At 51.5% G+C, this 14,531-nt stretch overlaps 1 protein-coding gene across 1 annotated transcript in view; it reads right to left on the bottom strand.

Annotated features, from left to right (window-relative positions):
- The window catches only part of MPPED1 (metallophosphoesterase domain containing 1), a 64,775-nt gene that overhangs the window by 25,488 nt on the left and 24,756 nt on the right, over window positions 1-14,531 (bottom strand). Inside the window, exon 3 of the mRNA XM_007099840.1 lies at window positions 119-344. Within this exon, the coding sequence (XP_007099902.1) occupies window positions 119-344 (226 nt within the window). The remainder of the gene's footprint in view (window positions 1-118; window positions 345-14,531) is intronic.

Raw genomic sequence — 14,531 nt, 5'->3', positions numbered from 1 at the left:
TCTCTGCAGCTTCTCCCAGCCCCTCTTCCCTCCACGCACTCAGCCTCAGCTCCTCCATCCCCCCAGCACAGCTTCACTGCCACCAGCGGTCAGAACAGCGCCCACCGGGCACACTCACCACGGGGAGCCGTAGATCCGGAAGCCCCGCACGGTGACCTCTGAGTCCTGCAGGTAGATGCAGTTGGTGAGCAGCGACTGCACGTTCTCGTAGTTCTCCGGCTTCAGCTTCGACACGGACGGGAAGTAGTAAAAGTCCTGCTTGATGAGGTCGGCCATGAACTCCTGGTCGAAGGTCAGCTCATGGTTGCCTGCGATCACGATCTTGTACTCGTAGGGCAGGCTGCCTGCAGAGCCGACACAGACAGACACACGGTGCACCGCTGTTGGCTTCTGGAGGCCACGGTGCCGGGGGAGGGGGCAGGCAAGAGTCCCTGGACGCCCTGGCAGAGCTGACCCTCGCTCCCGACAGGTGCCTTCTGATCAGAGGCGGCGGCGGCAGCCCGATCACCACCCCTGTGGCCTCCCTGGCCCCGCTGCTGCTGGGTGACAGGCCGCCCGCCCCCCAGGCCAGCGGGACGGGGCTGGGCAGTTTCCCGCGGGGGCTCTGAGCTGCAGTGGACCCGGCCTCATCCTCAGGACTCCCCCGCCTCCGTTTCTTCTGTCCGGGCCACTTTTCCACTGGAAGGAGACCCTGCCCTGGACCCCCAGGCCTGCCTCGCCAGCCTCACCGTCTCAGGCCCCCTCCACCTGGGGGTCTGACTTGTTAGCTTCCACATTAACAGGAATTGCAAGTTCTTTGCAGAGCCCAGGTCAAACCTTTGGAGACCCTACGCTCGGGAAAGATTACAGTGCCCATGCCCGCCCCTACTGCCATGGAATTCAAAGTCAAAACACAGTCTAAGCGGGAACAAAACAAAACCGTCCATGTATACCATACGCTGAGCTAATACTAGGGTCCTTCCAGCTGTGCTCTCTGCAAATTGCACGTGGTTCCTCAACACCATGCTTCTTCCCCTTCCTTTCTCTGGGGCCGTACATTGTAGATGCCCTAGGCAGGTATGGGCACTGCCTCCCGGGTGATCTGGCCATGGGCTGGGTTCTAGGACAGCCGCCCAAGGCTGCCACAGCCCCTTGGCCTCAGTAAACTGACCGCCACCTGCCCCGGCTCCCCAACACCCACCGGCAGCCAGCCTGACCCCAGGCTCAGGCCCGTGACTCCCGACCTCCCACCAGCCTCAGCTGCTAGGCTCTCCGGGCCTGGAGAGAAAAAGAGTCATGATGGTACCTGATTAGGATAAAAAAATGAATTTTGAAGGTGAACCCTGAGGCCCAAGCCTTTTTCTTGGCCCCTCCCTAAGGGCATGCCCTGGTGGGTCAAGCAAACACCAAGGGGCGTGTGAAGGTGCCAGCCCAGCACGGGGCCTTGGGGAGACGGGGTGTCCAGGCAGGAGAATGGTGACATTCCATGGCCGTTTCACAGACAAGTAACTGTGGTCACTGAATGGAACTTCTAAACCACCTGAGCTCTGGTTTCTGAAGGAGCCAGGACAAAAGACACCAAACTTCACTCTGCGTCTGTTTCAGCAAGAAAGTCGCTTCTTTTGTCCGAATTCCTCAGCAGTGAGTGGCTAGTTAGCACGACCCCGAGCTCGTATCAGTCCTACTACATGTCAGGCACGGAGCCAGGCCTTCATCATCTCCATCGTGCAGACGTGGAAACTGAGGCTCAGGAAGCTGCGGGGTGATGTGCTGGAGGCCACATGGCCAGGAGGCGGCAGAGCTGGATTCTGAGCCAGGCAGTCCTGTGTGACCCCAGACTTTCCACCTACTTGGGGAAAGCCCGGGAAAGCGCCCTCGACAAGGCCAGGGTGAGAGCCCCATCCTGACCACCAAGAGCCGTGGCCACGCCTCTGGCTCCGGCCCCCCGTCCGGGGGTCCCAGAGTGATGCGAAAGGGAACCTGCCCAGAGGACCGCCCGGGGCTAGCAGAGGTCCACACCTCAGGAGGCGTCTTCTCTGTTCCCAGTGACCATGGCTCCCACAGGAGCACACACAGGGCAAAGTGTCCGGCTTTGGAGCCAGTTGACCTGGGTTCTGTCACCTCTCATCTGAGCAGGTCACTTCACCTCTCTGAGCCTCAGTTTCCCCTCTGATCAACATGAGTGAGCCTGGTAACTGTCCCTTTCTGGGGGCCAAGGGCCTCGTGTGGCCCCCAGCTCCGCCAGCCCCTTCCCCGTGGCGGGTCCCACCCAGGGGTAACACAGTCCAGGGACAGCAGAGCTTTCTCACTCTTGACCATGACCTGAAACTCGACCTCCTCTGCTGTGTGAGCCTTCTATCAGAAAGCCCATTCCAGAAATGCCTCTTCTCCAAATTCTGAGGACTGTCTGCCTTCCTGGGAACCGAGGCCCACGACACCAGGTCGGCTGTGACAGACGTGCGATCAGACTCAGCTCCCCATAAGGTTCCAGGAAGACCCCCGTTTGCCCAGCACTGTGGAAGCTCCAGGAAGGGGCAGGGTGAGCTTTATGGCTCTGCCATACATACAATGAAGTTCTAGGTACCGTAACTACAACTATTATCATATTCTAATTGCAATGAAATGGAAGCGTCCAGAACCCAGTTAGAAACTTCTCCAGCCCACCCCCCTCCCACCCCTGCATTTGGGACCTGTCCATTCCACCTGGCCTCAGGCTCTATGGCCGTGGCAACGGGCTGTTGGGTGGCCGCTCGCCTCCCAGCCTGGCCACAGAGGACGTGGGGACCCCAGCACGGAGAGAGAAGTTTTTCACAGAACAAGCAGAAAACCATAATCTGTTCCTCACTGCCTCACCGGCCACCCAGACTTCTTTACAGGTTTGAGAAAATAGCGTTCTCTCTTCTTTGGTGTTTGTCAACTCTGGGAGGCCGTCCGATGACAGGCATGGGCTCCAGGGGCTGATAGCTGGGTCCCAGACCCAGTTCTGCCGCTAACCAGCTATGTGACTTGACCCCCCCCCCGGGCCTCCGTTTCCTCACCTGTGAAACAGGAAGAATAATGCCTACCTCGCAAGACCGTCCTAGGATTACACAAGACAATGAATGGAAACACACAAAGCCCTTGTGATGTTCAGAAAAAGTCTGGGCCAGAGTTGCAAACTAGAAGCCAGCAGGCCAGCCCTGCCCACAGACATATTTGGTTTGGCATATTTTTTTGGCTTTTCTAAATCTGCATTTGTTGCCAACATTAAAACTTAGAGAAATTCCAATAAAATGTCATTCTTTCTGTTTCCTAAAAATCAATCCGTCAATTTTAAAACCTCACCATCCTGGCCTAGGCAAGTGCTGAGTGCCTGTGCTTCCCTTAGACAGGAAGCAGAGGGCAGTTTGCCCAGTCCCCACCTGTCCCTACTACTCACACCCAGCCCACTTCACTCATTTTAAGGTACTGCCCGCTCCCAGCAGCGCTGGGGATTCTGGCCCCGGCCACAGTCCCTGGACACGAAGGGGACCAGACCTGGCCACTGCCCCTCCGAGCTGCCTACCAGGCTCCCCTGCCTCCCCGCCTCACCCACCCTCCTATCTGTCATCCCAGCCTGGCCCAGGGATGCTGAGATGTCCTCTTGTTCTCCTCACAGGAGAGAATCAGGAGCAGAGAGGAGATGTGTTGGCTTCACCATCTCCATCCCAAGCAGGTCCCAGCAGAAGTCTGGAAAGCGAAGCCTCCGCCAGCACCCCGGGTGACACGGTGCAGAGACCCCTCTCTCCAGTGATGCTCAGGCTGCCAGCGGGGAGGGGAGAGGCTTGCCTGGGCCTGAGCATCTGGAGAAGGGTCGTGGCGGACAGCACAGAGAAGCCTGCCATTTCCGGGACCTCACTGTTGGGCCAGCCACCCTTGGCATCTGGAGAAGGGTCGTGGCGGACAGCACAGAGAAGCCTGCCATTTCCGGGACCAAGGCCAGCCACCCTTGGTAAAAGGCTGGGCCCTCCCGAGGTGGGCTCTGTCACCTCCGCCTCGAAGCTGGGGAACGAGGGTCCCAGGTCAGGAACCTGCCCAGGTCCCGCAGCAGGTGAGTGGGAGAAGCAATGCTAGGTGCTGGTCCAGCTGGCTCCACACCTCTGGGTCAGCAGCTCAGATTCGTTCAAGGCCACCAGGCCAGCCCCTCGCCACGCTGCAGTCGCGGCTGGAGCAGTGGCCACCATGACTGCCTTCCAGCACCAGCTCTCTGCGTTTCCACTTCACGGCATCCATCCACCCCACTCGGCGCGCCGCCCCGACTGGGGCAGCCCGAGCCGCACTAATGTATTGATGTCATGTCTCTGACCCCGGGTGTTACTTAAGCAAATTAGCAAATTACTCCAACCATACAGTTTCATTTATTTCTGCAGCTCCTGACTACCAGGGACTGAGGAGCGGGCAGGAGGCTGTGGGCTCTCTCCTGTTCCTCCCACCTCGGATCAGAGGAGGTAACTGAGGCTTCTTCCCTCCCACGGAAGAACCAGCTCCTGGACATAAAGCCAGGTGGGGGGCAGGAGCCATAACACGCTGGCGTGACACCCTCAAATACTGTCTGGTTTCTCCCCAAGAGGTGGGTGCCACACGGCTTGGAGGCAGGGGGCTCATCCATTTGTGAACACAGAAACCTTCCAGCACCATGCCCTTCTGAGCTGGAAGTCCAGCCACAAACACATCTCTGTCTGCATGTTCACTCGGACCTGGCAAGTCGCCAGCTGCGTATAACCTTCAAAGACACTTACGTATTATTATGCCCATTTTACATCTGGGAAAATGGAGGCTCCGAGAGGTTACACAAATCAATAATAAAGTGATGAACACGCACAGGGGGTAACGGACAGTTTGACAGTTTTTGTGGCTTTGGCCTCATCAAACTCATCCTGAACTGGTACCATCGTGCTACACTGCCTCTCAGCGGGGAGACAGATCATTGGATGGATAGATGATGGACGGATGAGTGGATGGATAGATGGATGCATGATGGATGGATAGATGGATGGATGGACAAAGGAGGATGGATTATGGATAGATGAACAGATGGAAAGAGATAGATGGATGCATTTATAAGGCAATCAATCCATCTTGGGATAGCTCTGTCTCCTTTATACCAACTGATCTCTGTCTACCTGGATCCCTCTCTTCCCTCCAAATTTTTCCTCCAACTGTCCCGGCAGGGCTTGCTATCCAGACCCACCTCCCTCACCCATAATCCTGCCTGGCCCTCTCTGAATCTTCTCCCATTGGACCTGCTCTCTTGTAGATGGGGGTGGGAGAGCCAGAACCAAGGCTCTGGTACGGCTTAACTGTCACAGAGGCAGGTGGAAAAGTCCCCTCCTCTGTTCTGGGGCTGCTACCTCTGTTGCTACAACCTAAAGCTGCATTAGATGCTCACATCAGCCTGCAGCTCTTACCAACCTGATTGTGGATAAAATACCCAACGACCAATCATCAGAGGCTCTCTGGCTTAGCCTCATCTGCCCCCCTCCTGTATCTGGGTAGTGAATGAGGGAGTGTTTGGGGGCCCTCAATGACCATTTGACTTGCAGGGGCTTCGTGGGGAAAAAGATGAGATGAAAACAAACTCTTCCTCCCGATGCCTGCGCAGAGGAAATGAATGTTGTTCCCTCTCTGCCCCTTCTTGCGGCTGTCCTTCCTGGCAGCAGAGAAGAGGGCTAATATACAGGGGGACCACCCCAGTGCCCAGATGGGAGCACCTGCCCTGACAAGGTGCCAAGAGTGCCTGAACCCCGGCTGTTCTCCAGCAGGTGTCTGGGGGCTGTGCCAGCTTGGTGAGGCTCCGAGAGGGGACAAATGGGCCCGAAGCCTTCTCACACCCACCTCCCTCAGCCCAACAGAAGCAAAGAATCCAGTCAGCCTATCCCAAAAGCCCAGCAAGCCAGAAACTCGCTTTCTTCCCTGAAGCTGGGCCCTGTTTTAACCCCCCGGCCCTGGTCAGCTGCCCACAAGCTCTGTCTGAGCACAGGCTGTGTTCCAGAAGCTGGACAAGGCACCAAACAAAGCTTAGTCCTGAGGTCAGTACCAGAAGTGACACGCAGAGCTTCCAATCCACACCCCTCATTGGACAGAGGAGGAAACTGGAGCTCAGAGAGGGAAAGGGGCTTGCCTGAGGTCACACAGCAAGACAACAGCGAACCAGCACTCGAACCCCAGCCTCCTACCTCAGGAACGCAGAACCGTGGTCACACCAGCCAGCCTCTGGTAGGACATGCAGGCTGAGTTGGGGACTGGAAAGATAGGATATTCGAGAAGAGTGACACAGAGACCCGAGGGTCTGCTTGGCTCCTGGGCCAGGTGGGCCTTGCTGGGGTGTGATCTCCCAGCCTTGGGTCTGGGAGAAGCAGCAAGTCCTCGTGGAAACCAGCCCTCCTCCCTGCTTTTCAGAGCTGGTGAGCATTGTTATGCATTTGTATTCTGCGTGATAACGTCCAGCTCATCTTCCCCAAATGCTTCGTTTCTTCTCAGCCAGCTCACTTGAAATCCTGGCATTTGCTAGCCATGGATTTGTTGGTGGTAAAAAGGCCATTAGGTATTCATCAGCAGAGAACTGGAGGATGATCATACTATTTTAACTTTTCATTTGCCATCTATGTCCAAATAGATACGCACCCCCACGTAGATTCCACGTGGCAGCCAGTATGCGCGGGGTTCAGAGCACAAAGAGGGATGCAAACGGAAGCTCTGCTACTTGCGCTTCCAAGACTAATCTCCCTCCAAAAGGTTACAATTCTTTATCGCTAGCACTTACCCAACCCATTGAACAGAAAGTGCTACCTCCAAACTGCATAATCTGTTAAATTCAACATGATATGTGCAAGCTTCTCCATAATCTACGTCATTCCCGGAGCGGCGCTCGGAGCCCGGCAGAGTCGCAGTGTTCTCTGAACGCAGCGGCAATCGGGCAGATGCCCACTTATGGCTCCTCCCACCCACCCCCGTCTCGCAGAACACGACAGAGGGGAATGGAATGAAGAGACGGCATAACGATCTCTGATTGCATTTTTAGTGCGTCTTTGACAGTTCTGTGTTTAAACACTTGCCCGTGTCTGGGAGATTCACACGACCAGACTTCTTGGGATGGCACTCGATCTAGAGTAACTCTGGAACGGAGACGCGGCTTCACGCTGCCGCGGGGGCTGCAGGGGGCTCGGGCACACGTGTGCCGCACAGAGGACACGGGCCGGCGATGCAAAAAGGGCATCTGTGTGCAGCCCGAGCAGGCGGCAGAGGCTTAAGACAGGTGCCTGGGCCAAGGGCAGGGCTGAGAGATGGGAGCACACTGCACGGGCTGTGTCCCCCAGAAGCTGGTTTGCGCTGCCCTGTGCCAGGCACTGTGATAAGCAATTTAGAGGCAACGCTTCTAGACACCCTTAGAAAGCAAGGCTGGACCCCATCTCTGCCTTCTCCTGGCTACGTGGCCTGGAGTGAAAACCGTCACTTCTCTCAGCATCCTCATCTGTGAAGGCGGAACTTTTAGGGTTCTTCACAGAGTTCTTGGAAAAATCAAACTAGGGAAAGACACATAAAGCCCCTGTATTGTACTTCTACAGAGATTTGTTTTAATCAGGTATGGCAAGACTTGCAGACACGGAAATGACTGCCCTGTGGAAGAAGGTTATACTCACAGATCCCTAGAAACAGGGCAAGCGGGCAGAGGATGGGCTAGTGAACAATGCAGGTGGGCTCTGGGGCACAGGGCTGACCCCCGTTGTCTGCTCCCAGGCCCTGGGGTGATTGATCAGGGCAGTGTGTGTGACAGCCCCATGCAGGACGTGGCTGGGGGTGGGCTGTGGAGTCTGGATTGGTTGGTTTGCTTGCGAAAGGTGTGCTCAGAGGTGAGTCCTTTACTATCTCTACAATGGGTTAACTCTGGAAGGGCAGTCCCTCAGGGTCAGCCAGCCTCCAAGATACCAAGCCATCAGAATTCAGAAAACCAAAGGCATGATTTATACAACCTGGATGGTAGCTGTTATCACTGTCTTTAGGGATGTCAGGAGGAGTAAATGCCATGCTCTGCTGTGAAATCCAAAAATGTCAGCTGGGAAGATGGAGATGAGAAAAGAGGCCCAAGAAAGTCAGGTCACTTGCCTGGGGTCACACAGCAGCACTGGAGTCCAAATAGCCCGCCTAAACCTGGGTGTCGAGTCCCCCCAGCACCACTGTAGGACAGACAGTCCTGGGAGGGCAGACCCTCCACCCACCGAGCTGCAGGCCGGCCCCCTCGGGTCCCATGGGGGAGGGTTCTGGATTCACAACCCAACACCAGGGCCCACGTTTAAAAGGCAAATGCGATTTTTCTTCTGTTTCATCCTAATAGCCAAAATGTTTAACTTTCAAACATTTGTTTTTCCTGGGAAATGTTTTAAAAGCAGGAACATTCAGTCCTAATCATCTATTTAAATGCTTGTTTCAATTGCTACCGCAGAGCACATAGGACTTCAGGCTGAAGGGGACAGCTGAAAGGTTTCTGGGTTCTTCCTCCCCCAAACTAGGCCTCCTGTAGCCAGAAAGATTTTGTGGGAACCTGTGGGAACACACATGTCCAAACACTTCATGAAAGGCTCCCCAGGGCCCCCACAAGGGGCCAAGCTGGTGACCACGGATGCAACACACATTCAGAACTCAAGGCTACGGCGCCCCCTCCAGGCCAGGCCCGGGTGGTGCCCTGACCTCAACTTTCCGCAGCACGACACACCGCGCACCCCTCTGAGCTGCTTGAGACCTCTCTGCTCATGCTGTCCCATCCACCTAGGACCCTCTTCCTGCCCTTCTTTCTGAGCCAACTCCAGTTGATTCTCCCTTCATCAATGGGCCCAAGTGCCACTTCCTCCAGGCTGCCTGCCATGAGCACCCTCTTCCACCCAGCACTCGGGGCTCCCAGCTCCGCCCGGCCTGAGCTCTCGCTGTCGGTGCTTCGTCTGCTTCCCCCACCAGCCGGGCGTCCTCCCAGGCTGGGACCAGCCTGCTTCCTCTCTTGCGCCCAGCACAGGGCTGGCTATGGGGGGAAGTGCTCATAGATGCTCACTGAATCCGAGATGTATTATCATCCACGAAGGATCGAGGATGAGGATCAGATGGTGAGGTCAATGACTCACCAAAGGTCCCCAAGCAGTCCACTACAGAATGTTCCAGAAGGATCATCGTTAAGATGCTGACCAGCCTGTCGGGTGGCAGCCCCCAAACTGTCGTGGCTTTCACTCCCCCAACAGACGTCAAGAGGGGCACAAGGCCCAGGTGTGGGGCTGGCACCCGGAGGCTCCAGTTAGAGCCTCCCTGGAGGCAGGGAGGCCTGGGTTCAGCCTCAGCTCTGCTACCACATCACCGGACCCGGGTGAGGCCTTCCCCTGCTCAGGCCTCAGTTTCCCCATCTATCCCATGAGGAGGTCCTGACCCTCAGAGAGCCCTTTCAGCTTTCTAAGACCCTCCAGGAGGTGCCGGGGTTGGGGCGGGGGGCTTCCCAAGGCAGGTGCTAATAGGGCCAAACAGCAGGACAGGAAGGGCTCACACAGGGCAGGGCGTTTTTAATGCCCACATGTGCCTGCTTGTTGCTGACATCCTGTGAAATCAACAGTAAAGGAATAAAAAGGTATGACCCTCCACAAGAAGCAAAGCGAGCTGTGGCCAGAGCCCCAGGCAGCTCAGGGACCCAGGCTCAGGTGCACGGTCTGACCTAGAACCCACGGGAGCAGGTAGGCCCAGGGCCCCTCCCCCATCACACCTGTCACCACACCCTTCACCCACCAATCTCCGCAGAAGAGAGGGTATTTACTGTCAAGGGAAAATAACAGCTCCACAGAGCCCCATTTAGAGACCACGGGGCTTGAGGGAGGATGGACAGTGAGGTCGGAGGCTGAACAACAGTAGGATAAAGTGAAAGAATAAATATAGTGACTGTGGAGACCCCAGGCCCCTTCCCCGGTGAGCTCTCAGGTTCTGGAAGCCAGCCTTGGAAACTGGGGAACTCATTTCTGGGGAGAAAGATAGGTCCAGGAGAAAAAACCTACAGATAGTGATATCAGGGGCTCCCCAAAGAGTTGGCCAGGACCCCATCACAGTACATCCTCAACACCCCCCCAAACACACACACACGTATACACACAGCTTATCAACAGCTTTCAAACGTCTAGTTCTTAAACACAACACACAGGATCATCAGACCTCGGAGAAAAGCCTCCAAGCTGAAAATGGAGGCAGAGGCCAAAACAAGAAGAAAGGAAATTGGAGGAAAAGGGGCTGATGCAGGGGGAAAAAATAACATATAATTACCACCATTGGTGAGATAACAGAAGATATTACACCCGTGAAATTCTAGCAGGGTGTTCTTAACAAAAGAAATTAAAACGTGGCAGAATTTTTAAATTTTGGTTAGAGAGTAGAAGACGGAATTGAGGAAATCTCCCAGAGACTGAAACAAAATGACAATAAAGTGAGTACCAGGCAAAGAAAGAGACAAAAATCAGAGAATCAAAACCAGAGGTCCCACATTTGGATACTATGAAAAAGAAGTCAGGAAAAAAAAGAGGGGAGGGAAATTTTTAGGAAAAAAAAAAAAAAGAATATGAGAGAATGTCCCAGGATTAAAGGAAAATATTTGCTCCAGTAAAAGGGTTACCTGAGTGCCCACAATAATGAATGAAAAAACACCCACATCTGAGGCACACTGCCCAGAAACAAAACAGGTCATATACAAAGGGTGAGATATCCAAACAATAGTGGAATCTTCAAGAGTGACACAGGAAACGAAAAGAAAACAGAGCAATGCCTTCCAAATTTTGAGGGAAAATGATCTGCTACCCAGAATTCTACACCCAGACAAACTATCAATTAAGACTGAGGACAAAATAAAGACTTTTCCTGACATACAATTTTGCCAAACATTTATCTCCAGCGCATTCTTTCTCAGAAAGCTACTGAAGGGTGTGTTCCAGCAGAATGAGGGAGTAAACCAGGAAAAAGGAAGCCATGGGATCCCGGAACCAGGAGCTCCAAGAGAAAAGGAAGGCGAAGGGAAATGGTGAAGGGGGATCCAGGATGACGAGTGTACACAGGCCTGGAGGGCAGCTAATCCAGACCAGGGCAGGGGTTGGAGGCTCAGGAAGTATAAGAAAAATGGGCCAACAGATGGCCTGGCCCAGCTCACCACATTGCTGAGGGGCACTTCAAACCCTGCAGGAGACAGGGATGAACCCCAATGGGTACCAGGAAAAACGAGCAAACAAAACACTTTACTATTTTAGGAAAAACAATAGGTTATGCAATGACTATTTAACCAAAAACTGTGATGGGACTACAGCAAAAGGATAAGAGAGGAGACGTGTATCTATGGGTAGAGAGACTAAGTCTCTAAATTTTCATTTTTCATAGTAAGACATTAAAAAGTAATCCCTAAAATTGAAAAATAAAAAACAGCAATATAAGGTTGTTACTCAGAGACATCGTGGTGATAAATCAGTAGCTACCAGATTTGCAGAGGGAATAGGAATCAGGACTGGGGAGGGGACCTGGGGAGGAGGCTGCTGGCTGTACCGTAAGCCTTGCAGCATGTTGCGACTCATTCCGCACATGTATTACCTTAATGCAAATAAAATTGTAATGAAATTAAAAGACGGCATTGGAGGCAGGCACTCCTCGCCTGCCTCCTAGCTCTGCCCAGGGCAGCCTGACCTCTCACTGGTTCTACCTGCTGCTCAAAATCTAGAAGCAAATCAAACTGGGTCACAATTGAATCTGTAGATTGTTTTGCATGGTACTGACACCTTAAGAATCTGATTCTGAGGGTCTAAGGGCTGGGATGACTCTAGCAACCAGGTTCAAAGGCAGGTGATCTGGCCAAGCATCTCCTCACCCTGGTAGGTCAGACAGCCACTAATGACATCACAGGTGTCACCTGCTGAGAGTCTGAGACAGGCTCCCTCCTGCCTTACTTCTAACTCTCAGAACAGCCCCACAAAATGGGCAGTAGATTGGCAGATGAAGAAACTGGGGCTCAGTGAGGTTAAATAACTACAAAATGGGTAAGCAGAGAAGTGGGAATCCATCTGTAGCTGAAGCCTCAATCTCTCCGTTTCTGTCACACCACCAAGACATATTACATATGCCAAAGAAATATTCCTCAGGAAAAAAAAAGAAAAAAATGGTGCCATATACTTGAGTCCTTATAAAATCTCCCCTGTTATGAGGAGCTCTCAATGATTTTATTTTAAACAACATAACATTTTGGAGGTATCTTGTGGCTTCATAAACAAGCCTTTACAGACCATCTTGAAAAGCAATACAGATGTCAGAACAAGTTAAACGAATTCAGCAAAGGTGCAGGATACAAAAACAATGGGCAAGACAAGCAGCTACATTTCTATACACTAACAATAAACAATCTGAAAAGAATATTAAGAAAACAATCCTATTTGCAATAGCATCAAAAAGAATAAAATAGGACTTCCCTGGTGGTGCAGTGGTTAAGAATCCGCCTGCCAATGCAGGGGACACGGGTTCAAGCCCTGGTCCGGGAAGATCCCACATGCCGCACAGCAACTAAGCCCGTGCGCCACAACTACTGAGCCTGCGCTCTAGAGCCTGCGAGCCACAACTACTGAAGCCCACGCATCTAGAGCCCATGCTCTGCAACAAGAGAAGCCACCACAATGAGAAGCCCATGCACTGCAACGAAGAGTAGCCCCTCCTCACCACAACTAGAGAAAGCCCGCATGCAGCAACGAAGACCCAATGCAGCCAAAAATAAATAAATAAATTTATTTTTTAAAAAAAAAGAATAAAATACTTAGGAATAAATTTAACCAAGGAGGTGAAATATTTGTACACTGAAAACTCCAAAATATCTGCTGAAAGAGACTAAAGAAGACACCAATAGGTGGAAAGAAGTCCTGTACTCATGGACTGGAAGACTTCATATAGTTAAGATGTCAATACTATCCAAAACAATCTACAGATTCAATGGAATTCCTAAAAAATCTCAATGATGTTTCTTTCAGAAACAGAAAATCCATCCTAAAATTCATATGAAATCTCAAGAGTCCCTGAATAGCCAAAATAATCTTGAAAAATAAAAACAAAGTTGGAGGTCCCACACATCCTGACTTCAAAACTGACTACAAAGCTACAGTAATTAGAACAGTACGGTACTGGCATAAATACAGACATATAGATCAATGCAATAGAATAGAGAGCCCAGAAATAAACATATATGGTCAAATGATTTTCGACAAAGGGGCTAAGAGGGAAAAGAACAGTCTTTCAACAAATGGTGCTGGGAAAACTGGACATCCAATGCCAAAGAATGAAGCTGGCCCCTTAACATCATATACAAAAATGAACTCAAAACGGAACAAAGATCTAAAGGTAAGAGCTAAAATTATAATACTCTTTAAAGAAACCATAGGGGGAAAGCTCCATGACATTGGATTTGGCAATGATTTCTTGGATATGACACCAAAAGTGCAGGCAACAAAAGAAAAATATATCAAAATTTAAAACTTCTGTACATCAAAGACACCATCAGCAGAGTGAAAAGGCAACCCAAAGAATGGGAGAAGAATTGCAAATCATATTTCTGGTAAGATGTTAATACCCAGAATATACAGAGAACTCCTAAAACTCAACAACAAAAACCCCCAAACAATCCAATTCAAAATTAGGCAAAGGACTTGAATTGAGATTTCTCCAAAAGGACCAATAAGCACATGAGAAGATGTTCCACATCACTGATCATTAGGGAACTGCAAATCAAACTGTGAGATAACAACCTCACATCCATCAGGATGGTTACTATCAGAAAAAAGAAAACAGCAAGTGCCGGTAAAGTTGTGGAGAAATGACAGCCCTTGGGCACTGTTGGTAAGAATATAAAATGGAACAGCCACTGTGGAAAACAGTATGGAAGTGTCTCAAAAAATTAAAAACAGAACTAGCATATGATCCAGCAGTTCCATTTCTGGGTACATGCTCTGAAGAATTGGAAGCAGGGACACAAACAGGCATTTGTACCCTCATATTCTCAACAGCATTATTCACAACAGCCCAAAGGTGGGAGCAACTCAGGTGTCCATTAACAGATAAATGGATAAGTACAATGTGGCATATCCACACAACGGAATATAATTCAGCCTTAAAAAGGAAGGAACTTTTGACACACACTACAACATGGATGAACCTTGAGGACGTTATGCTCAGTGAAATAAGCCAGTCACAAAAGAACAAATCCTGTATGATTCTACTTATATGAGGTCCCTGTAGTCAAATTCACAGAGACAGAAAGTAGAATGGTGAGTGCCAGGGGCTGGGGGAGAAGGAGTTAGTATTTAATGGGTACGGCGTTTCAGTTTGGGAAGATGAAGAGTTCAGGAGATGGATGGGGTGAGGGTTGCACAACAATGTGAATGTGCTTCATGCCACTGAGCTGCACACTTGAAAAAGGTTAAAATGGTAAATGTTATGTATATTTAACCACAGTTTAAATTTTTTTTTTTTTTTTTTTTTTTTTTTTTGTGGTACGCGGGCTCCCC

Source organism: Physeter macrocephalus, chromosome 6, assembly GCF_002837175.3.
Source record: "Physeter macrocephalus isolate SW-GA chromosome 6, ASM283717v5, whole genome shotgun sequence".
NCBI lineage: Eukaryota > Metazoa > Chordata > Mammalia > Artiodactyla > Physeteridae > Physeter > Physeter macrocephalus.
Note: the sequence above shows the minus strand (reverse complement) of the source record. Positions and strands in the feature narration are given on the sequence as shown.